The 27,264-nt window shown below is 33.5% G+C and overlaps 1 protein-coding gene across 6 annotated transcripts in view; it reads right to left on the reverse strand.

Annotated features, from left to right (window-relative positions):
* The window catches only part of PTBP2 (polypyrimidine tract binding protein 2), an 82,718-nt gene that overhangs the window by 37,247 nt on the left and 18,207 nt on the right, over positions 1–27,264 (reverse strand). For 5 of the 6 annotated variants that reach the window (XM_058716467.1, XM_058716466.1, XM_058716465.1 and 2 more), the window contains exons 3-5: positions 16,887–16,962; positions 2,037–2,209; positions 1,023–1,166 (exon numbers count right to left, since the gene is read on the reverse strand). In XM_058716467.1, the coding sequence (XP_058572450.1) occupies positions 1,023–1,166; positions 2,037–2,209; positions 16,887–16,962 (393 nt within the window). Of the gene's footprint in view, positions 1–1,022; positions 1,167–2,036; positions 2,210–16,886; positions 16,963–26,923; positions 27,015–27,264 lie in introns of those variants that run through there. The other variant, XM_058716470.1, reaches the window with a different exon arrangement.

Raw genomic sequence — 27,264 nt, forward strand, 5'->3', positions numbered from 1 at the left:
ATTGAAATACTGAATGCCATTTTAAATTCTGAGTAAAATAAATATAGAATATCTTTTAGCATATTTCCTCATAAATTCCTAGAAGTACAATTTCTGGTTCAAAAGGAATGAAAATTATTACCAAATTAAAACAAAACCCAGCTGAAAATTCAGCCTGGTCTTTAGACAAAAAATTTTAAATATTTATCAACTATCAAAATTATCTGGAAAGGTCAGTTTTTATGAAGGTTAAAATATATGAGGAATTATTTTCTATTACATTTTCAGTAAGACAAACAGCCAGATAGTTTATATTTTACTGAAACATAAAACATATAATTAGCTAAAAACTGTATTAAAAGAGCCAAAAGACCATTCCTTAAATGCTATGTTTTTAGGTCTAAAATCATTCCTATGCTATTTAAAAAATATATACATATTAATTTTAAATAATTGGTATCTTCTACATCACACTTAAAAAAATTCAATATATTCATATATTCTCAATTCTTACATTCCCAAACACCCCCACTCCCACCAGAAAACCATTCACACATCTTCAATAAAAATATTTTCATAAGACCTACAGGTCTTAAGTTTCTTATAGAAATATTTTTATTTCTAACATTTTTATTTCTAATTTTGTTATTAATAACTAAAGGTATTAAACATACCTTAAAACTCTAAGCAACAGACCTGTACAGTTTACGCTAATAGTAAGCCCAATCTCATGTGCAGTTTCTATACAAAAATTTGAACTCGCAACATGAAAATGAACATTTTGACTAGAACCTTAAAGCTTTGAAAAAATATTATTTACTTCATCAAGTACCAATTTAAAACATGCACATAATAGACTTCACATACATTTTGTAAATTAACATAATATTTAATACTTAGGGACATACTGCAAGAAAATGTCTTTAAAATAACAAGAAATGCCCATAGCTTCTGAATGGTTAAAAATTTTTACTTTCTGTTAATATGTTTCAGACTCTTAATATGTCTTAGGCCATTTTATTTGTGTACCTACACATACTCACTTGGTTTAATGTATTATCTGTTTTTAGTTCTTTGTGATTGGAGTACTGGATATAAATTGGTTGGTTACGGAGATGAGGTGTCACAGCAGAATAGTAATTAACCATAGTAATAGCGGCTTCCTCTGTTGCTAGTTCCAAAAATGCCTGAAAATTTAAATAGCAAACATTTTAATACCATGAATTATATTCAAATAAACCTCAGTATCTGTGTAATATATTCAGTTAATAAGAAAAATCAGTACAAGACTATAACCTTCCCAGTTACATTTAGATGTTCAAGTAAGTTATCCTTACTTATCCTTATTTTCCATATACCACAAATATAGTCCCCCAACAAAAGCTAAAGAAAATAAAATCTAAATGTTTTCTAACATCAGAATTTTACCACTCTTAGAGACATAAGAAATCTTAGTCATTTTTAAAGCAGTATAACTCAAGAGAGAAAGAAAAAAATTAAGAATTAAATATCAGATTAGTGACATTTATTATATTTAAGAGCATGTTAAATTTCATGAGTTCTTCTAAATGATATCATTAGAAATTTTAAAGCAAAATTTTAATATGCCAGGGCACCTCTGCCACAGATACATTTATTAAATGAAGAATTATCTAGGATTAATGACTGTTTTCTTCTAATGCTATCAGATAAACACTTCCATGAGATAAACTTAAAGGAGAAGATGCTACTAGTATCCACCCTGTTTTCTGATATCAAAGCCACAATGAAAGAAATATTTCATTTGTATTTTCCACAATCTCATTATAACAACTGTTCAATTAGAGTCCAAAAGTGAATTCAAAAGGCAAAATTTAAAACTACAGTAACTCATTCATTTTGGCTCCCTAGTATTAATTTCCGAAACACCATTACCAGGAAAAGTCAAGAACTTCTGTTATGCTCTTTTACAAAAGTTAGGACCTACTATATTCTACCCTTTTATTAGGAGATAGCTAATTCACACACACAGGATAGCTTGGGGCTTAACAGTTTTGTAAGTCCTGAAAGAAGCATACCTGATTTTTTCCTTTCAGCATAAGGATGTTGGTCACTTTACCAAAAGGTAAGCCTAAAGCAATAACTTCAGTTTCTGTCACTTCACCAGGTAACTTTCGAATATGAAGTACACGAGAAGGGGCACCATCCATTTTATCTTCTCCTTTAAATTTTTTACTATCATTACCATTGGCTGAAAGACATTTAAAAAAATAGTTTATTAATTTTCCCCATTTGTGTAAAAAAAAGAAACTCCACAAAACAAAGTTTAAAAAAGAACTTAATTGAGCCCTGGGTCACATTGGGCTCTGTGCTCACAGCTCAGAGCCTGGAGCCTGCTTCGCTTTCTGTGTCTCCCTCTTTCTCTGCCCTTCCCCTGCTCATGATCTGTCTCTCTCTGTCTCAAAAATAAACATAAACATTAAAAAAAAATTTTTAAAGGGGCGCCTGGGTGGCTCCGTCCGTTGAGCATCTGACTTCAGTTCAGGTCATGATCTCACGGTTCGTGGGTTCGAGCCCCATGTCGGGCTCTGTGCTCAGAGCTCAGAGCCTTGGAGACTGCTTTGGATTCTGTGTCTCCCTCTCTCTCTCTCTCTCTCCCCTGTGTCTCTGTCTCTCAAAAATAAACATTTAAAAAAAAATTTTTTTTTTAACTTAAAAACATAGCTGAGTATGCCTGCATAATTTCTAAAAATTAAAAAACTGGGCTTTCAAAGGGAGAGAGAAAAATCATATCCACCAATTATTATCAAATAAAATTATGTTACCAATTAAGGTAACTACTGGGTAAATGTTTCTGAACAGAGTGTGTGTATGTATACACACACACACACACACACACACGTAAAGCGTATTAAAATGCAATTTCAGAAAGAAATTTTCCAATGGCTAAAGAACACAATTATCTTACAATTTAATCATCTTATTATAGACTAACAGAAACACAAAAAGTGTGAAATATTGACTTAGCAAAAATTAGGGTGATAAGAAATTATTAATGGTTTAATTTGAAAAATATTGTACTCAAAAAGTGGAATCAAAGAAGGCAATGCTGTAAAAATAATCATGCAGTCAATCCACATTACAGCTTAACTACAATAAGTCTCTCCTAATTTACTAATATTATCACTTAATCCACCTAAGTATTTTGTCACTATCAACATCTATGTAATATAAAACACTCATGGACTTCATTAACTTACTGTTATTCTGACCTTTAAAATAAACTGATATATTTTTATCCAACAAATTAGTTACCTGCCTTTATTCCAAAGCCTCACCAAAAAGAAAAGTCCTACTAAAGACACAAAATTGGTGATATTTTATGTAAAACTGTTTGAAGGACTTGCAATCTATCCAATATTCCACAAGAGTAGTTCCTAATTGTCTAAAGACTAAGGGATATTTCTGAAACTAACTAAAATGAAGGATCCTCAATAACACTGAGAAATATGTATACTCCACTTGTGTATAATTTTAGGTACTTCATGGTACTCCCCAAATCAACACTACCCATAAACATTATATGTGTGTGTTGTGTATGTATACATATTCAACAATATCTATAAAATTCTAAGATCAATTTGATTTCTAAGTGGCTTTAAAATTCATTTACACACTGATTCTTTAAGAGTTACTGAATATCAAAAAAAAAACAGTTACTGAGTGTCAAGAACATGTTTAGCACTGTTTGAGGCTCTGGGAGATACAGCAGTGAACAAAATGATCAGTAAGATCCCCAATGCTCTCTTACAGTCTAGTAGGAGAGGTGGACTAACTTACATGAACAAAATATCTCTTATAGTGATTAACTGCTATGAATAAAGCAAAGCAAAATGTTGTTGATTAAAATGGACTTAGCAGAGAACCAGAAGAAGGTGGTGTGATAGTGACTTTATTGGATGATTAAAGAAGGTATCTCTAGGAAATAATATGTGAACTCACTTGATAATTAACTTATTAAGTTAAATTTAAGTCATATTTTATGCTAAGAGCTTTACTGAAGTTTACATACAGGAATGGCCAGCCAATGCCTTTAGAAATCCTCTTTGGATGGCTTTGTACAGAAGAGTAGTAGGCTCTGGCCTCTGGATATATTACCATGAAAATCTTGCTGGCTAGCTCCTAATCACTCCAGAAATAAGAAAAACTAAAGGAAGCCCTCTATACTTCATAACTAAGGACGATTTGTACATGCACAAGCATCTGAATATATTAGAAAGAAGAAAGAGGCTGAATTTTCTCTTTTGTGGCATTTTATTGAACAAAATCATGACTGGGTCTGTTAGCCGAAAATGTAAGTAAAGCAGGAATTTAAGAATACATGTATACTTTAAGACTTATAATTGGCATACAAACATATACTCTTATGTAAGACTACAGCCATTTCTTGGCAAAGCAAACGGAGTACAGAATCCTGACAGTTTGTGTTCTCATTTGTTCATTTGTTGGAATAACAAGAATGAATACTTCATAATCCAATCTAGAGCCCCAGGAGTTATAGGTTATGGTATCAGTAAATTTCAGTTTTTCCTAATTTAGTCTGTCCTTTTCTTTCTGGGGAAAAAAAAAGCAAAAAAAAAGTACATCACAATAAAGATACTATCTATTACTGCATACATAAAGGCTTCCCTTTTTAAGTTATTTTTAGAATATGATCCTCAAAAGGTTAACAGCTTGCAATTTCCCATTATAAAGAAAATAGGATAGTTTATTGTTCTGGATTTGTGTTGGGTAATTCCTAGGCAGTGTGAATTGTGAACGTTAGTAAAACAGTTAAATAATATGGAAAGGTAGAATCATTTTGAAAAGTCAAAGAAAATAAATAACCTTATTTTTTGAAGCTACTTTTCTTTTACATCAATATTTAACATTCCCTGCAAATTAACCACATGCCAAACACTGTACAACTCTATAGTACAATCCCATTTATGGATAAGAGCTAGTTAAGTCGACCAAGGTCAGACATTAAGTAGTAAAAGACAGGAAGTAATAGAAAAAGACTGAAACTCAGGAAATAGGACTCCATGGCCTGTGGTCTTAACCCACCACACTATACAAGGATCCCAAAGACAAATATTGCATTATACACAATTGCCAAGATAGGATCTGTCCTTTTCTTCCAAAGACCATGTAACATCAAAACTTACACTTTTGTCACACTCTGATATTCCCTCAGTTAGTTAATAGTTTAGAAGGGGTAGCTACTAAATATTCATACTTTAGTACTAAATATTTATATTTTGGTGTGAAATATTATTAAAGTTTTCATTTTAGATATGAGACTATGAGAACATGAAACTGGGAAATAAGGACTTCTTTAATCATATTGACTAAAGCATACTTTCATATATAAAAACACTCCAGCCCTAGAAAAGAAAATGGGCACAGGAAAATATACAGCCCTTAGCTTATAAAACACATATGCCATTTATTACCCTATCAGAGAAGTAAGGAAGATTGGGTCTCTCTGGGTTACAGATCTAGGATTCTTCAAAGGCAAAGAATAATTTGAACCTCTTTCCATGATCTTTTCCCTTCCACTCCTCAAGTAAATCCAGAAACTTTTGGTTTGTGTATGTAAAACCAGTAACAATTAAAATGATTTCTAAGAACTTAGGCAACAACAATATAGTAATACTTTTATTTATGCATACAGGTTGTATATAAATTGCAGAAATCTTTAATATTATTTTCCATATATTATTCAGCCTTCTTAAAGCCTTCTGCTTACGATGTTCTTCTCAAATTTGAAACAAAATAGTATGTAAAAATATGCAAAAACTGTTTCTATTTGAATACTTCTCTGCCAAATTCAAAAGTGGTTTTCTACCTCAATTCTAAAGTGACCATGTTCATTCACCTTTAATCAGTCTCTTTTTTCCCTTGACTGACCTTTGCTTTTTACTGGTGTTTATCACAGTTTTCACGTAACAGTCTCACCAAGATTCTGGGTAATTTGTTAAATCCATCCATGGCCAAAATACTGTAAGCCCTCTCATACTTACCATTATCTCTGTTCTCACAGCACCCCTAACAATTCACATCTAGTTTTCTTACTTCCCTGACTCACTGTATAGTTGTTTGAACTTTCTGTTAAGCACGCATTCCCAGTAATGGTGGGAATTCCTCAAGCTGTACTGGCCCCAAAGTCCTATCTTTACTTCCTCATGTAAAACCTGGGTCTCAAAAACCACCTGCTCATTTAATTTGCAAATCTATTACCTTAGTCCCACTCATTCACCAATTTTCTAATTCTATACTTTCAACTGCATCAGCCTGAAGTGCAACATTACAAAACTTTATACTTCCACTTATTTATACAGTGGAAACTATTTAACAAAAGATAAGTACATTCTCATTCTCTGAAGTCTTTCAGACCCAGCCATTTATAAAAAAGCATTGGTAGCATCCTTATCAAATGTGAAACTGAGAGGAAAAGCAGTTTCAATTCCAATCAGTTTTAGTTAAGCTTCAGGGCAAAGCATAATGTTATAAAAGCTGTTGGCTTTAGAAAAATAAAAAATAAAAAAAAACCTGAGTTACAAAAAATGAATGCTCATATTCTTTACATTCCTATCTGGGAAAACAGAAAACCCAAAGAAGAATTGACCAGAAATGCAGGTATATACAGAAAGATACTTCTGTTATTCTGCTAGCTGTTTAGTCAGGTCCAACAGCCACCACACAAAAAATCTTAGGCTTAATGTAAAAACTGGCTATAACTCTGCATTTTCAAGAAGCTGCACTGCACAGCCTACTTGCCAGAAGTACCTTACACATGAGCTAGGAAAAAATAGAAGGCTAAACTAGAAGACTCATGTGCTGGAATACTTCAAAGCATTATAGCAAAATGAAATGGCATTATATAAAAATGTCTTCACATAAAAATTAAAATCTCAAAGAATTCTGAGTAACATATACCAGAATCTATGGGATGATTTCAGTTTTTTCACATAAAGCAAAATATCACACTTTTAACAATATTTAAATCCTACTATTATAGAATAACAATCAGAATTACTGGCAGAAATATGTATACTTTAAAGGGACAGTCCATATCCAGAGCTATGAAGAAATGACTCAAAAAATTAAAGAGACCATGTTTTACAATTGTCAAACCTCCTCCCCAATGAAAACTAGTCATTCCTTTCAATAAAAGCCAAATCCAATACTAGTCGGAGCTAGGTTTTTTTATTTTTTTAATGTTTCACTTTTATTTCTGAAGGAATATATTACAAAATATTCTTTTTTAAAATTTTTTTTTAACATTTATTTATTTTTGAGACAGAGAGAGACAGAGCATGAACGGGGGAGGGTCAGAGAGAGAGAGAGGGAGACACAGAATCTGAAACAGGCTCCAGGTTCTGAGCTGTCAGCACAGAGCCCGATGCGGGGCTCAAACTCACGCACCGTGAGATCATGACCTGAGCTGAAGTCGGCTGCTTAACTGACTGAGCCACCCAGGCGCCTCTATTACAAAATATTCTTAATGCAGGGACTTCTTATTTACCTGAGACTAAAATTCTAATGACGTTAACTTTTCTCACTTCTAAAAAAAAATTTTTCTTTTTCTGACACAAAAAACTGGCATGTATATAGAAAGAAAGTCTGGACAGATGAGGGAAAGGCCATTGAACAGACATTTTTAGAAACAGAATTCTATAGTAAAGTGATTTTGAGGAAACATTTTGGATAAAGCTGGAATAGGAGAATGAAATCCTCTTCTGTATCTGATAATCATAAAAGTTTCCTTGTAATACTGTCTGTAAAAGTACCTTTTTGAGACACTTGGATGACAATGGCATTTTTTTTTAATAAACTTTTTTAATGTTTTATTTATTTTTGAGAAAGAGAGTGAGGGAGGGAGGGACAGTATGAGTGGGGAGGGGCAGAAAGAGAGGGAGACACAGAATCCCAAGCAGGCTCTAGGCTCAGAGCTGTCAGCATAGAACCCAACGCGGGGCAAGAACCCACGAACCGTGAGATCATGACCTGAAGTCAGTTGCTTAACTGAGTCACCCAAGTACCCTGACAATGGCATATTTTTCCAGGCAAGTAGAATCACAAGTTTTTAAAGGTCTTTTATGCTGTTTGCTCTTATAAGCAATAATATTCAAATTGGGGTCTGTGAGATCATGTACAGACTCTCATCTTTTTTGTTAAGGAAAAAACATCTTAAAACTCAGGGTTTCCAATGTGAATGAAGGTAAAATAAATTGAAAGCATGTAAATTTCTTATGTTAAAACAAGGCTTTAAGGAATTTTATTCCATCAGAACACAAGACTCAATCATTCTTTAGTCACTGAAGTACATTGTCTTTCCTAAAGATACTTTTAAAAAGATAGTAACAAATTATTGTTTCTTTCCACCAAAACCCAATCTCCTTTTCCATGATCTTCCCTTTGTTAATGGGACTATCATCCATCAATCTAGTGATTATCTAAACCCAAATGAATACTTCTCCCAAACCAGTCTACTTCCAAATAACTCAGAAGTTCTAATTTCTTGATACATTATTTCTTCCATATTCTAAGAACCTAAAATTCAGAACACCTTAATATCTCTGAAGATTACAGTACAGTGTTTAACTGTCTACCCTGTGTACAGTAGTAACCTTCACTCCATACCCCACGAAACACAAATGGAAGAAAAATCTTTTCTAAAATGTAAATCTGGTAAAGTCCAAGATCCCTAACATAACAAATCAAATCTTATATGCAAACCTCTAACCTATCAGAACTCAACTTTAGTCACTCCCCTTCTCATATTTCACATTTCAGCAAGATAAAACTAGGACTAGCTCATGGTTCCCAGAGGTATTCTACAGTTTCAAACGAATTTTGGACTTGTTTGAAAACTTTGTAAATCCATATAGAACATGTCCAACACCACAGAGAATTAATTCCCTTGTACTTCCTGTTCATCCGAACACCCACAGGCAACCCTTATTCTGGCTACTATACTAAAACTTGATTATCTGTTCTTTATAAAAATGGAATCACACAGTGAGTACTCTTGTGTCTAGCTTCTTTTGGTTCATAGAAGGTCTAATATTCACTCATGTTTTTGTGTTAATAATCATTCTTTTGTTATGAGTAAGTAGTAACCTACTGTTTGATTATACTACAATTCACTGACATTTTCCTATTTACAGACATTTGGGTAATTTCAAGTTTGGGACCATCATAAATCAAGTTTTTTATACACATTTGTACAAGTCTTACAGTGAACATGTTTACACTGCGTAAAAACCTAGACCAGAAAGTACGAGGTCATAAGCTGTCTTCATGTTTAACTTTATAAAATACTGCCAAAGTTGTTTTCCAAACTATTTTACACTTTCACCAGCAATGGCAAGTTGTTCCAATTGCTCCACATCCTTCCTCATCAACATTTACATTGCCAATCCATTTAATTTTAGCTTAAATTCCAGTGGGTGTGACATACCTCACAGCAGTTATAACTTGTGTTTTCCTGATGACAAATATTTTTGTGCATTTATCAGCCATTCATATACCTTCTTTGGTCTATTTCAAAAAAAATTAGGCTGTTTGTGCTTACAGATGTGAAAGAATTCTTAAGCTATTTTGGATACAAGTCCTTTGTCAGATATATGCACAAATATGTGAATATTAGGATCTTTACCCAACCCGTGCCTTGCCTGTTCATTGTCTTAACAATGACTTTGGATGAGTTTTTCATTTAGATGAAATGTCTAGTTTATAAATTATTCTTTTATGGGTAGTGGTTTTTGTGTGTTCTCTAAAAAAAAAAATCTTCATTTACCTGAAGGTTAGATATATACTCTATATTTTTTCAAAATGCTTTATGTATTTAGTTTTTTAGGTTTAGATATACATCCATCTAACTTTTCTGTACAGTATCAGGTAGTTTGTTTCTTTTTTTTCATATGTGTTTCTGTTTTCTGGCACCATTTCCCCAAATGAATGACCAAGGCACCTTTGTAAATAATCAGTTGATCATAAATATAGGAGCTTCTTTCTGCACACTATTCTATAAATACTAATCCTGCTAATATTAAACTGTTTGATTACCACAAATTTACAGTGAATCTTGAAATCAGATAGTGTCACTTTTTTTTTCTTTTGGAAAATGGTTTTAATCTAGGTCCTTTTTTATTTCCACATAAATTTTAGAATCAACTTGTCAATTTCAATTTAAAAGCCTGTTGAGTGAGCTTGACTGACTTATAGATTCAATTCCATCCAATATGGGGGAAAATGACATTTTAACATATTGAGCCTTCTAATTCATGAACATGGTTTCTTTCTCATTCAGGTCTTTAATATCTCTTTGTAGCATCTTATATAGTTACTGGTATACTTGTCTCCCAAATTATTTGTTAAATGTATTCCTTGATATTTGTGTTTCTGGTATTTTTGTAAATGGATTTTTTTCATTTCATTTTCCAGGAATTTGCTAATAATATCAGGAAACAATTTTTGTATACTGAACTGGCATCATATAACCATTCTAAATTCACTGATCAGTTCTATGCAACATTTTTTAGATTCCTTTGGGTTTTTTATTTTAAAAATTATGTTTACTGAGCAGAAGATAGTTTTACTTCTTCCTTTCTAATCTTTATGCTATTTTATTTGCCCTATGTAAAGAAAAAGCAGGAGAAAATGTGAAAACAGACATTACTTCATTCCTGCTTTTAAAGAGAAAACATTCAGGGGCGCCTGGGTGGCGCAGTCGGTTAAGCGTCCGACTTCAGCCAGGTCACGATCTCGCGGTCCGTGAGTTCGAGCCCCGCGTCGGGCTCTGGGCTGATGGCTCGGAGCCTGGAGCCTGTTTCCGATTCTGTGTCTCCCTCTCTCTCTGCCCCTCCCCCGTTCATGCTCTGTCTCTCTCTGTCCCAAAAATAAAAATAAAAAACGTTGAAAAAAAAAAAATTTAAAGAGAAAACATTCAATATTTCACCATTAAAGAATGGAATTTGTTTTAGGCTCTTACTGGATGTCCCTCACTCAACCTGTGGAAGTTCCCTTACCAGTTTTCTGAGTTTTATCATGAATGAATGCTGTATCTGTCCTATTGTATCTGTCCTATTCTCCTATTGACATTTTTTCCCCTTCATTCTATTATTGTGATAAATTACACTGAGTTCACTTTGAAATGTTAAACCTTACAATCCTTGGGTCCGCCTCAATTAATAATCATGAATTATCATTTACAAATGATAATTCTAAAATGTAACATTTTGTTAAGAATATCTGCATTTATGTTAATGAAAAATATTGGTTTGAAATCTTGATTTCTTATATCCTCTGGTATCAGTTATAGCAGCATCACAAAGTGAATTTGGAGTATTCTCTGCTTCTCTTTTTCTAAAAGCAGTATACTGAAGATGGCTATTATTTCCTACTTTGAAGTTTCATAAAATACAACAGTGAAACCACCCATATCTGAGTAAACTCACCTATGAGTGAAATCACCTACGCCTGGAGTAATCTTTGTGAGAAGATTACTAATCTAATTTTTATAATAGACATAGAGCTAATCTGTATTTATTATGGAGTAACAGTTCATGTCAGTTTTAGTAAGTTAGGTTTGTGAAGGATCTTGTCTATATCACCTAGGTTGCTGAATTTATTGGTATTACTACTCTTTGCAGTACTGCCTTATTTTCCAGTTAGTTTCTGTAGGATCTGTAGTGGTACCTCTACTTTCATTCCTGATATTGGTAATATAGCTTTCTTTTCTTGACAGATTAAACTTTTTAAAAAAATGCTTATTTGAGAGAGACAAGGAGAGCATACATATGCACAAGCAGCGGAGGGGCAGACAGACAGGGAGAGAGAGAATCTCAAGCAGGCTCCATCCACACTGCCAACGTAGAACCTGACACAAGGCTTGAACTCCTGAACCATGAGATCCTGACCTGAGCCGAAATCAAGAGTTTGATGCTTAACTGACTGAGCCACTCAGGCACCTCTAAAGCTTTTTCTAAAGTAGGTATTTTCTAATATGGGTATATACATAGACATATTTTCCCCATGTACTTTCTCAAATGAGCCAACAAATTTTAATATTTTCACTTTCATTCAGTCAGAAAGATGCCCTTTATATCTTCAAAACATGTATTATTCAGAATTGTGTAGTTCAATTTTCAAATATTTGGTGATTCTTAAATTCTACTATGATCAGATACTATATGAGCTTTCAGTCATTTGAAATCTATTATTTTATGTCCTAATATATAGTCGATCATGGTGCTATATATACACTTGACAAGTTTTTCTGCAGTTAGGGTATAGTTTTGTGAATGTGAGTTAAGCCCAGCTGAATGTTCAGCACTGTTCAAATCCTCTATTTATTTTAAAGATCTGTCTTATCAATTACTATAAGATGTTAAAATATCCAACAATGATTATAGACTGGTTTCTCTCTTTAGTTTTACACATACGTGTATTTTTTCATAAACTTTGAAGGTCTGTTATTACTGGTATAAAGTGTTTTTCAATATATTAACCCTTTAAGCACTACAAAATATGATATTTTTATATCTGGTAATACTCCTGTCTTGAATTTTACTCTGAGGCTAATATAATCAGATGAACTTTCTTGTGCTTGTTGTTTGCACAGAATATTATTTTCACTCCTCTTTACTTTCAGCCTATCTGTGTACTTCAACCTGACTCTAGAAGATAATGCAGTCAGACCTTGCTTTTTAATCCAGTCTGACAATCTTTGCCTTTTAATTGGACTTCTTAGACCACTAATGTCCAAAGGAAATATTCTGCAAGTCATATAATTTTAAATATTCTATTAACCACGTCAAAAAATGAGGAGTGAAATTAATTTTAAGAATAGATTTTAGATCAATATACCTGAAATATTACCATATCAACATATAGTCAATATTTTAAAAAATGAAATATTTTACATTATTACTTTTGATACTATGTTTTTGAAACACAAAGGCATACATCTCCATTAGGAACAGCACAGTTCATGGCCTCATATAGCTAGTGGTTACTACAGCAGATTAAAGGGTTTTTCTGTTTTTTGGGGTTTTTTTTTGCTAATTTACATTTACACATTTATGTTTAACATCTATTTATTTTCTTATTGCCTGGTGTTTTCATGGTGTTCTTCTCTTGCACTGCACTAACAGAATATTTGATAATATTCCATTTTAATTCCTCCATGGGCTTTTTCCTTTTAAACAGCCCTTCTGAGGTATTATTCACATGCAATAAGCTGCATACATTTAAAGTATACAATTTGACAAGTTCTGACATATGCAAACATCCACGAAATCTTCACCCTAAGAAAGTATATATATCATTCACCCCTAAATTTCCTTGTACCCTTTGCAACCCATCCCCCTTGCTCCTCCCCACTCCCAAATCCAATCTGCTTCAGTTTGTATCTCCTTGGGTTTTATACAAATGAATTCATACAGAATGTATTTCCCCTCCCCCGTCCATTTCTTTTACAGAGTAGCATTATTTGGGTATTTATCCCTGCTATTACATGCATCAATATCTTATTCTAGGAGTGGCTGACTGGCTCAGTAAAGCATAAGACTCTTGATGTTGGGGTCATGAATTCAAGCCCCACATTGGGCAGACAGCTTTCATAAAAGAAAAATAGCTTATTCTACATGTCTGAGTAGTATTTCATTGTACGCAAAGGAATACGAGGCCAAAATTGCAATCTATTTATCCATTCATCTGTTGATGGACATGTGGATTGTTTATGGCTTTGCTTATTACAAACAAGCTATTATGAACATTCAACTGAGTTTTTTAGTTTTTTGGGTTTTTTTAAATGAACATATGCCTTCATTTTTCATGCATAAATGCCTAAGAGATAAACAGCTGACAAACGTCATTTGGTAGTTTAACTTTTTAAGAATCTGCAAGATTATTTTGTCCAAGTAGTTCTTCAAGTTTACGTTCTCACCAACATGAGAGTTACAGTTCATCCACATCCTTTCCAACACTTAGTATGGTCAATCTCTTAAATATTAGCCATTATAATAGGTGCGTAATGTTATCTCACTTCAATTTGCATCTAATGATTAATGACATAGAGCATCTTTTTCATGTGCTTATTTGCCATATGTTTTTGCTGAACTATCAAGTATTTTTGCCAATTTATTACACTAGGTTGTTTGTTGCCTTATTAAGTTTTAGCATTTATACAGTCTGAATTTATATATATTCTGGATCAAAGTTCCATATGCTCTGTAAAGATATTCTGCTACTCTATGGTTTGTGTTTTCATTCTACTATCAGTATCTGCAAAAGAACTTAGAGTCTAAAAGCTGATGAAATCCCACTTGTTCTTTTATAGTACTTTTGGGGTCCTATCAAAGAAACGTCTGCCTAATCCAAGGTCACAAAATTTTTTTACTATGTTTCTTCTAGGTCCACTCAGAGTTAATTCTTCAATATGGTATGGGGTACACATCCAAGTGTGTTTTGGTGTTTTGTTTTTGGTTTTTGCATAGATACCTTAGTCAAAAACCAGTTGTCCATAATTATGTAGGTTTATTTCTGGATTCTATTCTGTTCTATTCATCTATTTATCTTTCTTTATGCCACTATGATACTGTTTTGATTACTCAGCTTTATTGTAACTTGAAAACAGGGAATCAGTCCTCCCAACCTTTTCTTTATTCACTTTTAACTGTACTTCCTTGTATGTTTTTTTTAATTATTTCAGTATGCAACCTTAATAGAATCTACTTTAAGTTAGAGTTAATATTCTATCACTTCATGTAAATAATAAAAACCTTACAACTGTAAAATTCTATTTATCTTCACTTAGTGCTAACTGTTGTCATATAAACATCAACACACAGTCTCTGTGTGTTCACTCACTAGTATTTTCCTTTATAGCTTTAAAAATATCTATAATCCTTGTGTGTTAATTCCACTATCTAGGTCACTTTGGTGTCCGCTCCTGTTGAATGCTTCTCTATTAGATGGAATGTTTTCATGCTTCTTTCCATAATTTGTAATTTTTGATGGTATGGGGGATATTATGAATGATAGTTCACAAAAAAAGACTGAGTCATGTCTTCCTTAGGGGGTGTGGTTTTGTTTAGGCAAGCAATTAAATTAGATCTCAGATCTATCTGGTACTGTCTGCTCATCAATTCAAGACAATATATTTTATACAGTTTTGTAGTTATTATTTTTTTTTGGAGGGCACATGGAAGGAGAAGGAAAAGGTGCTATCAGTTATTCTGTCATAGCCCTACATACTAATTTTTAAAACATTTCAACTATTCATCACTATATGTATTGTTTTAAAAAAATCAAAGTGGCAAAGCAGCGTTAGACATTTGAACCTATTTGTTCAATTATTTGTACACAGTATTTTGACTATCAAAATCATGGCCTAGTGATTTTGTTTTGTAATCACGGAAAAGTCAATAATAATGATGTGTGGGCAAATTCATTATCACATCATTATGACTACGTTAAGTACTTCATTATAGTTTTTACTTAACTGAACTGCCAGGCATATGTATGTGTGTGCCAAGGCGCACCTATACATAAGCAATGGCTACCTGAAATAAATCAAAATGCTTCTAGTTTTTTACAATCCTTTTACTACCCAAAACAATTAATTCCTCAAGCAAGTAATTCAGGAAAGGGTTCAGAAAAAAGGAACTTCAGTTTTAGGTAAACAGTGTAAAATGCAGGGGTATAGGCAGAATAATTAATTCATCGTCATTATCATCATCATTATCCCCATATCAAATTTTGATCCATAAAACAAGAGTCTAAAAATTAGTTTATATTTGTTTAGACAGACCTTACACACAACCAACTTTATTTCAGACATATATACAATTTAAGAAAAATACCCTATGAAGATAATATGGAGAAAACATTAAAAAACCCAATTCAAAGAATTAAAATATTGTTATAGCAAAGAAAAAAAGGTTGAAAGCACACAGAAATGAAAACTATCTAGCTCAATATTTTGACTTTTATTTAGTTGGGCTTTAGAGCTTGTGGGATAGAGAATACTTCAAATATAGTAATCCCCTTTATCTGCTGTTTCACTTTCCATGATTTGTTACCAGTAGTCAACCATGATCCAGAAGCAGATGATCCTCCTTCTAAAATACTGTCAAAAGGCCAACAGTACCCTAACACTGCATCACAATGCCTATACATCATTCACCTTGCTTCATCTCATCACACAGCCATTTTATAATCTCACACCATCACAGGAAAACAAAGGGTGAGTATAATACAATATTTTGAGAGACAGAGGGAGAGAGTATGCACATTCACATAGCTTTTATTACAGTTTATTGTTATCACTGTCCTATTTTTAGTTTTCGTTAATCTCTTAATGTGCCTAATTTATAAATTAAGCTTTATAGATATGTATGTACAGGAAAAAACACTGTATATACAGGGTTTTGTACCATCTACAGTTTCAGGCATCCACTGCAAAACTTGGAAAACAAGCCCGGGGAGGTGAGGGGAACTATTATAAAAAATTTTTCTGTAAGACACTCAAACACAAAAACTGAAAACAAAAGGATAAAAGGGGCAAGAATGAGGGGACTTTTAACATGAAAGGAAAAGTTTATATTTTTGTGATTAAAGAAAGGGCAAAAACACTACTTCTCCACAAAAGTGACCAATTTTAGGTATTTTACTTGACACATATATACTCTAATAAAACTTCCTCTGTAGTGTTTCAACAGAAACATTTCTTTTTTCCAACAGGAACATTTAAAAGATTTACCATAAATTATAAAAAGCTATTCTGGTAAAGCAGACTAAATATTAGTTTTAATATTCTGACCCATAAAATGGCAAATAATTAAATTAAACACTGTTAAGAGAGTAACACTTACCTGTAACCACCATGCTGCTCATATTAGAGTTTGGACTACTGAGAACACTGCCTGAGAGTAGTTCGTCAGATCCTCTCTAGAAAAAACAAACACATTAACATAAGTTATCTTTAAACTTAAAAATATTAATCCATCACTTATCTGTATTTTCCAAGTATTCGCTGAAAAACAAATGTCAGGTGTTACATACACTATTGGCAGTATTTTAAAGTATTTTAAAATTGTAACCACTAAAATAGAAAATTAACTTTCTTGTCAATCTCTCTCTTTTCCACAAAGCCAACAGGGCTTCCTTTCTTCCTTTCACCTAAGTATTGGCTCACTACCAATAATAAAAATGTTTCCAAGCTTTCTTTATTTTCTTTTAATTTTTAAGAGCAGCTTTAGGTTTGCAAGAAAATTGAGAAGGCAGCCAACAGAGACTTCTATTTACTCCCTTCCCCCATACATACATAGCCTCCCTCATGATCAACAACTCCCACCACAGTGGTACAGTTTTTACCAAGGATCAACCTGCATGGACACATCATAATCACTGAAAGTCTGCAGTTTACCGGAGGGTATTGATGTTGTACATTCAGCAGGTTTGAACAAATGTGTTAGGATGTATTTCTATCATTATAATATCATATAGAGGATTTTCACTGACCTAAGAAATTCTCTGTGCTCTGCTTTATTCATCCTTCCCCAACCCCATCCCTGGTGATCACTTAAGTTTTTACGGTCTCTAGAGTTCTGCCTTTTCCAGGACGTTGTATAGTTAGAATCATACAGTATGTAGACTTCTCAGAATGGCTTCTTTCATTTAGTAACGTGGATTTAAGGTTCCCCCTTATCTTTTCTTGGCTTGATAGGTCATTTTCTTTTACTTCTGAAAATTATCCCAGTGTCTAGACATACCACAAAGACTTTTGGATGCTCCCAAGTTTTGACTATAAGGCTGCTATAAATATCTGTGTGCAGGGTTTTGTGTGTACATTAAGTTTTCAACTCCTCTGGGTAAATACCAAGATGCACAATTGCTGCATTGTGTGGTAAGAGTACATTTAGTTTTATAAAACTGCCAAACTGGGGGCGCCTGGGTGGCGCAGTCGGTTAAGCGTCCGACTTCAGCCAGGTCACGATCTCGCGGTCCGTGAGTTCGAGCCCCGCGTCAGGCTCTGGGCTGATGGCTCGGAGCCTGGAGCCTGTTTCCGATTCTGTGTCTTCCTCTCTCTCTGCCCCTCCCCCATTCATGCTCTGTCTCTCTCTGTACCAAAAATAAATAAAAAACGTTGAAAAAAAAAAAATTTAAAAAAAAAAAAAACTGCCAAACTGTTTTTCAAAGTGATTATACCATTTTGCATTCCCACCAACAACATACGAAAATTCCTGTTGCTTCACATTCTCGTCAGCATTAAAGATTGTCAGTGCTCCACATTTTGGCAATTCTGATAGGTGTGTATCTTGTTTCAGTTTACATTTCCTCAATGACATATTTTGTGGAATATCTTTTCATATGCTTCTTTGCCATCTGTACGTCGTCTTTGGTGAAGTGACTATCACGGTCTTTGGTCCATTTTCTAATTGTTTTCCCACTGTTAAGTTCTAAGAGTTCTTGATCTGTTTTGTCCTTTATCAGATGTATCTTTTGCAAATGCCTTCTCCAGTCTGGGGCTTAGCTTCTAATTCTCTTGATACTGCCTTTTAAAGAGAAGTTTTTAATTTTAATGTGGTCCAGCATATCAATTATATTTTCATGGACTGTGTCGTTGGTGTTATATCTAAAAAGGCATCATCATACCCAAGATCATATAGGTTTTCTCCTATATGATCTTCTAAGAATTTTAGTTTTGCATTTTACATTTAGGTTTATGAGTTAATTTTTGAGTTAATTTTTCAGAAGAGTGTTAACTGTGTCTGGATTCATTCTTTTGCAAGTAGATGTCCAATTATTCCAGCAGCATTTGTTAAAAACGCCATATTTGCTCCACTGTCTTGCCTTTGCTCTGTCATCAAAGATAAACTGACTATGTTTACAGGGGGCTCTATACTAGGATCTCTATTCTGCTCCACTGACCTATTTGTCTATTCTTTCACCAAAACCACACTGTCTCAATTACGGTAGCTTCACAGTAAGTGCTGAAATTGGGCAGGATCAGTCCTCCGATTCTGTTCTTCTTCAATATTGTCTTGACTATTCTGGGGTCTTCTGCCTCTCCACAGAAACTTTAGAATCTGTTTGTTAATATCCATAAAATAACTGGCTGTAATTGGGACTAGGATTGCACTAAATCTGTACGTCAAGCTGGAAAGAACCGGTATCGTGACAATACTGAGTCTTACTATCCACAAACATGGAATATCTCTCCATTTATTTTGGTTTTTGGTTCATTAATCAGAGTTTTGCAGTTTTCCTCACATAGATCTTCTATATATTTTGTCAGATTTATACCTAGGTATTTCACTTTCTGCGGTTCTGTCAGTGATACTGTGTTTTTAATCTCAAATTGCACTTGTTCACCACTGATATATAGGAAAGCAGCCGATGTTTGTATATGAACTTGAATCCTGCAACAGTGCAATTATTGCTTCTTAGTTCTAGATTTTTTTCAGTTCTTTCAGATTTTCTACATATACCATGTCATCTGTGAACAACAATTTTATCTCTTCTTTCTTGATCTGTGTACCTTTTCTCTTTTCTTGCCCTACCACATTAGCAAAAGCTTCCAATAGGATGTTGAAAGGAAGTGAGGAGATGGAATGTCCTTTCCTTGTACCTAATCTTAGAAAGTGTTGAGTTTCTCACCATTAAGTAAGATGTTACCTGTAGGTTTTTTATTTTTTGTAGATATTTTTCATCAAGTTGAGGAAGTTCTCATCTATTTCTAGCCTTTGTCATAAGTGGATGTTAGATTTGTCAAATGTGATTTTTCTTTTTTCAGTCTACTGATATAATAGATTAACCTAGTTTTCATTGTTTTTACAAGTATGCAATATTGCATTAAGAAAAGGGGCTCTGTAGTTCAGTTTCCACCTACCAGCTATGTAACTAGTAAATAACTATCTTAAGTTTTAACTTCCTCATTGGAGAAAGTATTTAATTAAAATCCTTGGGATTAAATGCTGTAACACACAAACAGTGGTTACCAGTGTGCCTAGCCCACCGCAGCAGTGTTCACTATAATATTCTGAAGTGTCAACCAAGCACAGGGTCCATATATAACTGTTGACGAATGAATGCTGATTATTATTAACAGTTGCCCAAGTTCTCAGAAAACACAGACTCCCATACTTTTCAAAAGTATACTTGACCTGTTTTCATGTATATATATATATATTATTAGTTTACTTTTTAGATGTTTGCGGGAGTCATAATCCTTCCATACCAGTGGGGGTTCATAAGTAACTCTGGAGATAAGGGGTGAGGAATCTTAGGTCTTCTGAAGTATAAAAGCCTGTAATTCTGATGTGTGGTGTGCAGAACACTCTCCTTCCTACAACATATGTTCATTAATGAATTAATTTTTTTTTTAACATTCTATTTGTGGTCTTGTTTCTCCCTCAAATGATTTCACACATGCTGCTAAAATACAGTAGGTTTAACAGCCTTCATAACAGAGTCAGAATATAAAATTATTTGCAATTCTTGATATTTTTACCAAAATTACTGAAAATATGTTTATAAACATTATTTTTAAAAAAAGTTATGGGGTGCCTGGGTGGCTCAGTCGGTTGAGCGTCCAACTTGGGCCCAGGTCATGATCTCACGGTCTGTGAGTTCAGGCTCCGCGTTGGGCTCCATGCTGACAGCTCAGAGCCTGGAGCCTGCTTCAGATTCTGTGTCTCCCTCTCTCTCTGCCCCTCCCCCTCTCATGCTTGCTCACACTCTGTCAAAAATAAACATTAAAAAAAAAATTTTTTTTTTAAAGTTATGTTGGCCTTTCCACTGAATATAAAGCTTACCACTACTTTGCCCAAAATAAGTGATTCTATAGTACCAATAACGTTAATGTTTCCACATTAACTTATAGGACAATTTTATTTGCTATATCTTGACACTGATGCTTAACTTGGAAAAGATATAAAATCAAATGACTCAACAGAATCGTGATTGATGGTTGTTCTACAATACTGGCTATGGAAACAAACTAAATTAGAACTTAAATTCGGAATAACAATCTCTACTAAAAATACATATTTTTATAATTAATTCATCTAAGATGGATGTCAATTGATTTTAGATTCCGTTAAAAAAAGAAATGAAGTGTTAAGATACACAGTGACATCTTTTTAAAATCTGACCACAGAAACTTTTTCCTGTATAATGACCATTTCATGAGAAATTAGTATCCCACAAAAACAATCAGAAAAATGCTAACATGGAAAGATACAACTTCTACGTCAAAGAAAACATAAGCGTAAACATATAGGATAAGTATAAAAGCACATTTAAATGACATTTTACAATCATTCCAGTATTTGAAATTTTTTAAATTTTATTATTAGATATTATGTTCATCATAATAGTACAATCCAAGTACCATCCATCACTCCCAGGTGGAAGAGCTGCTGAAACTACCAGGAAGGCAAGCAATAACTGGAGGCTGAGGCTGACAAGAGTCCTGGGCTCTGCCAGGTTTCAGGACTAAGAACTGCCCAAAGACTTTCTTTTCTGGAGAAGAAGGAACCACGACAGAAAGTCATGGGGCAAGGATGCCAACATCAAGTTCCTGAGAAAAACTAGATTTTCAGAAAGGAAGGAACTCACTCACATGACTATTCCTGGTGTCCTTGACAAACCTCAGGTTGAGAATGATCAAAGGAAAAAAATGAAACAAGACAGCACAATTATACATCACCAAACCATGCAGACAAGAACAAAAGCTTAGGAAATAAGGAAGCCACAAGATGAAGCTGGCCTAGTGAATAACCTTTATGGTACAAACTGATACCATTTTAAGCCAGCAGGATTTTGGCTTATGAGAAATAAACTTGCCTATTTCTGCCACTATGTTCTGCATTTTATTACAGTAACTTAGCCTTCACCCTAACACATATTTTTACCTGTAATGTGAAGAAATGGCACTGCCATTTTTATTTAACTGGTTATCTCTATAAGGTCACAAAAATTGAAATTGGATCCCTATCTAATACAATACACAAAAAATAGTAATTTTCTGATGGGTTAGACAAATGTCAGAGGCATTAATTTAAAAATTTTTGTAACATATGAAGATATCTTTATGACCCTCAGGTCATGTAAGGACTTTTTAAGTTATAACACAAGAAAATGAACCGTGTGAGAAAATACTCCTACAGAGTAGCCACAAAATTTCTCTAAAAGAAACTGTATCCCAACAACAGATGAAAACATAAAAACTATTACTAGAGATGGCTTTAAAGATTTCCAACAATCAACAGCAAAGATATCAATAAGAACAAGGCAAAGATTCAAATGGTGGAAAAAGAACACATAAATAATTTTAATTATGATGGCAATGGGAACTCATGGCCATATTAAAACTCTATACATTAAAATTAGCAGTTTTTATTCATCAAAACACAGTATTAAGTGAAAAGGAAATCTACAAACTAGGAAATGATATGAGTAACATAAATAACAGGAAATCAATAGCAATACATAAAAAACTATGAAGTTGGTTAAATTCAAATTTTTATTAGGCAAAGACATAAATAGATATTTCATAAAATTTCACAAAAGAAACACTAATGACCATAAATATGTCGGGGGAAAATAAAGATGTAACGCCTCATTAATAATTAGGGAAATATAAAGAAAGACCAAAGAAATTATTACATACCAAGATGGCAAAAACCAAGGAATTTAACACTTGACCAAGTGCTGATGAGAATCTGAAACAGTAAGAACTCTTGTATACTACTGTTAACATTAACTGGAGCAAAACACCGACAAATAATCTGTACTACCTTATGAAGTTTAACACACTGTACATCCTAGCAATACTTGTCCTTAGATATGTACCCTCAAAAACTTTTGCACACATGAACCAAGTAGTACAAATATGTTCAGAGCAGCATTATTCTTAAAGTCAAAAACAGTAAATGACCCAGAGGAATTCCAACAAGAAAAGAGATAGATCAGGGTATTTTAACAGATGAATACTACATTGCAAAGAGTATTACATAACTATATACAAAAGCATGGCTAATAATTAAAAACACTGTTAAGGTAAAACACAAGTGAGAGAAACAGAAAACAGGCATACCATTTTCACAAAACTAAAAATATAAAACAAAACATTTTTGTCATTTACATGACAAAATATGAAAAAGATAAAATAATTCTGGGCAGTCACTACTCATAGCAGGGTAACACATAAGCATATACAACAGCACTGAAAACATTCCATATTAATTCCAAATATTTAGAAACTTCAAGTCCAAAATGATAGAAAACGTAAAGTTCTCCACAGTCCAAAATTTGTCCTTAAATTCAATACAATTCCTTTCCAAAAATGTATATATATCTACATTTTTAATATTCATACAAAACAATCACACCATACCTGCTGCTTAACACCATTCTCCTTTCATTTAATAAAACAGCTTAGAGATTTTTTAAATAAAAGATCAACACTACTAATCTAGTTCATTTTATCAACAGCTTCGTAGCATTCTAGTATATTAGTATACTACGGTTTTTTAAATTCTCTGATATGTTTCAGTTATGTGCAATTCATCCTTGTATTTAAATACCTGTGAAAGTCTCAAAAGCAGATCATAATCTATGTAATAACTCAATAAATTCCATAAAGAAGAAATTGTGCAAACCGTATTTGCTCAAACAGAATATTTTGAGGGGAAAAAAATTGAACAAAATTCAATTGTTTTACCTTTTTTTTTTCTTTTAATAGAGAGAGATACAGTGAGTAAGGGGCAGAAAGAGGCTCGATCTCCCGACCCTGAGATCATGACCTGAGCTGAAATCAAAGAGTCAAACACTTAACCAGCTGAGCTACCCAGGCAGCACTCTGAAAATTCAATGTTCTAATCAGATGAAATTCTGAAATAATTCCTATATAACTTGGATCAAAATGAGAATATAAACTTCAAATGCAGACTATTATAAAATTTTAGAAAGACTAGTTACCCCATTTAAAAAACTGGGCAAAAGATTAATATGAAAAGCTGTTTAACCCTGATCATAGAAAAAAACAAATTCAAATTAATACTACATTTAGGTGCCACCTCATCTATCAGACTGGCAAAACCCCAATCACTGAACAATATACTCAATTCAACAAGCTATCGGGAATGGAGGCACTCATATATTTTCTATACAGCAGTACAAAAAAAAAAAAAAAAAAAAAGACAAAAATTTCCCTGTACAGCCATGGAGTGATCTCCAGGATAAACTTATCATTAAAAAGGAAGTTGTAGCTGTTATAACCTATATACACTGTCACTCTCTCTAGGGTGATGGGAAGGAGAATGTAGGAAGCAATTCACATTTGTTTACATTACACAAAAGAAGGATAAGCCAAAAACTGATGAAAATGACACCTATAATGGGATAGACAAAGCAAAGGAGAGTGGACAGGAAGTATTAACCAGACTTCTATAAATGTAGTTTATTTTACTTTTGATTTGGGAAAATTTAGCCAAAAATGTTAGGGGGAAAAAATCCCTAAAAATCAAAACCAAATGAAAACATGAAACCTATCAGCTTGGTAGTAGAACCACACACAGAATTCTTTCAATAAACTTTGATATTCTGTTTTTATACTATAAGGACAAAAATAACTGCAAAGAAACATTAAACTGTATTCAGTAATTATAATGTCAGTGTAATACTGATGTTCCTTTTTAACTAGTGTATATATATGTACATGTGTTACAATTTTAATGTTAGCAAGCAAAATTATTCAATTTATACAAGAGGTAGAAATATAAAATCAGAAAAGTAAAAACTGTAAAGTTAAATTGGAAATAACAAATGAGCTCACAATATTATGTCTCCAAATTATTTGCTAGCTCTGTTCACTAAAAGGGCTTTGAATGACCACCTAACAGCAATTAGCACCTTTGCACCCACGTTACTGTGGTCTCTTAAGGACCACTACTCACCCAAAGAAACCAGGATTTTTTTTAAAGAAATGGCTAAGATCTAGAACAAGAAATGATACTTCAAGCAAGTAAGTATCATAGCTACTGGTGTTATAAGCTCTCAAAAGCTCAAAATGAAAAATTAAAGACTTCTTAAAGAATGATCATTGCAATAAGACTGGGAAATAAATGTAGAAGCCTGTTTTCTTATAAAAAGGGAATTCCAGTATGACAAAATACTGACGTAAAAAGTTAACAGAAAAATCTAAAATAGGCGGGGGCAGGGGGAGGAGTGGATCACCATTTTTGCAATACCCAACGAAACTGCAATTATTAACTAATAAAATCAAGAAGGTATGAAAGGATAATGGGAGCACTCTATACTGGATACATCATGCTAACCAAACCTGAACCTCCTGATAAATGTTAACGTCACAAAAAGATAATGAGATATGTTCCTCCTGGTGTGATACAACAGGAAAAACACACAGTGCATCTACAAAATATTCCTGCTAAAAATTAAACCTGAATCTGATCAAGCCTCACCTCAGGAAACAGGACATGAGGAACATGTAAAACAATGACATGGAAGTATAATCACCAAAATCAACAAAGTGGAAAACCGTACAGAATAGATGACCCAGTTTCTCTAATAAGCAATAAAAGAAAAAGCAATAAAGGGAATGGAAGGCAAACTGATTCATAGTTATCTTTATAGAGACTTAAAAGACGTTAACCAAATCAGCATACTGACTTTCCTTGGAATCTGATTTGAAAGAGAAAAAAAACATTTTTTTTTTAATGTTTATTTATTCAGAGAGACAGCACAAGCAGGAAAGGGGCAGAGAGAGCGAGGGAGACACAGAATCTGAAGCAGGTTCTAGGTTCTGAGCTGTCTGCGCAGAGCCTGACACGGAGCTCAAACCCACAAACTGTGCGATCATGACCTGAGCCAAAGTCAGACACTTAACTGACTGAGCCACCCAGGCACCAAGACATTTCTGAGGCAAATGGAAAATTCTTACTGCTAGAAATTAGATATTAAGAAATTATTTTAAATTTTATTAAGGTATAATAATGGTATCAATATCATCCTTAGGAGATTATTATGTTAGAGACACACAATAAAGTATTTAGTGAGGACATGAAATGATCTCTGAGATTTACTTTAATATTATCCAACAGGAAGGATTTGTGTATTATTGTACCATTACCATTCACACTCCTTTTTATGTATCTTGAAAGTTTAATAATGAAGTTTTAAAAAAATTTAAAAAGGGAAAAAAAATTGACACAAATAAATGGAAAGACATTCTGTGCTCCTGGTTTGGAAAAAAATCAGTATCATTAAAATGTTCATACTACCCAAAGCAATCTACAAATTCAATGCAATCCCTATCAAAATTCCAACAGCATTTTTCACAGAAATAGAACACACAATCCTACTATTTGTACGGAACCACAAAGGACCCTGAAGAGTTAAAGCAATCTTGATAAAGAAGAACAAAGCTGAAGGCATCACACTCCCTAATTTCAAACTAGTAATCAAAACACGATGGTACTGGCATAAAAGCTAGATACATAGATCAATAGAAAAGAAATGCAACCATACATACATATACATACACACACACACACATATATGGTCAATTAATTTATGACAAAGGAGGCAAAAATATACAATGGGGAAACAGTCTCTTCAATAAATGGTGCTGGGAAAACTGAACAGCCACATATAAAAAGAATGAAACTAGACTACTATCTCAAACTATACACAAAAACTAACTCAAAATGAATTAAATACTTGAATATAAGATCTGAAAGCATAAAACTCAAAGAAAACATAGGTGCTAAGCTCCTTAACAAGGGTCTAGGCAATGATATTTTGGTTTGACACCAAAGGCAACCTGAGGACCTACAGAATGGGAGAAAATATTTTCAAGTCATATACAGTTGTCCCCTCTTACCTATAATTTCAGTTACTCATGGCCAACCATAGCCTGGAAGTAGATGATCCTTCTTCTGAGGTATTGTCAGAAGGTCAAGAGCATCCTAATCCTACATCACAATGCACCTATGTCATTCACCTCACTTCATCTCCTTGCATAGCCATTATTTCATCACAAGGGTGAGTACAGTACAATAAGACAGTCTGAGAAAAAAAATTTTTTAATGTTTATTTAGTTTAGAGACAGAGAGAGCACGCACGCAGAGAAGGGGCAAAGAGAGGAGACAGAATCTGAAGCAGGTTCCAGGCTCTGAACTGTCAACACAGAGCCTGACATAGGGCTTGAAATCATGAACCGTG

The sequence above is a fragment of the Neofelis nebulosa genome, chromosome 2, assembly GCF_028018385.1.
Source record: "Neofelis nebulosa isolate mNeoNeb1 chromosome 2, mNeoNeb1.pri, whole genome shotgun sequence".
Classification (NCBI taxonomy): domain Eukaryota; kingdom Metazoa; phylum Chordata; class Mammalia; order Carnivora; family Felidae; genus Neofelis; species Neofelis nebulosa.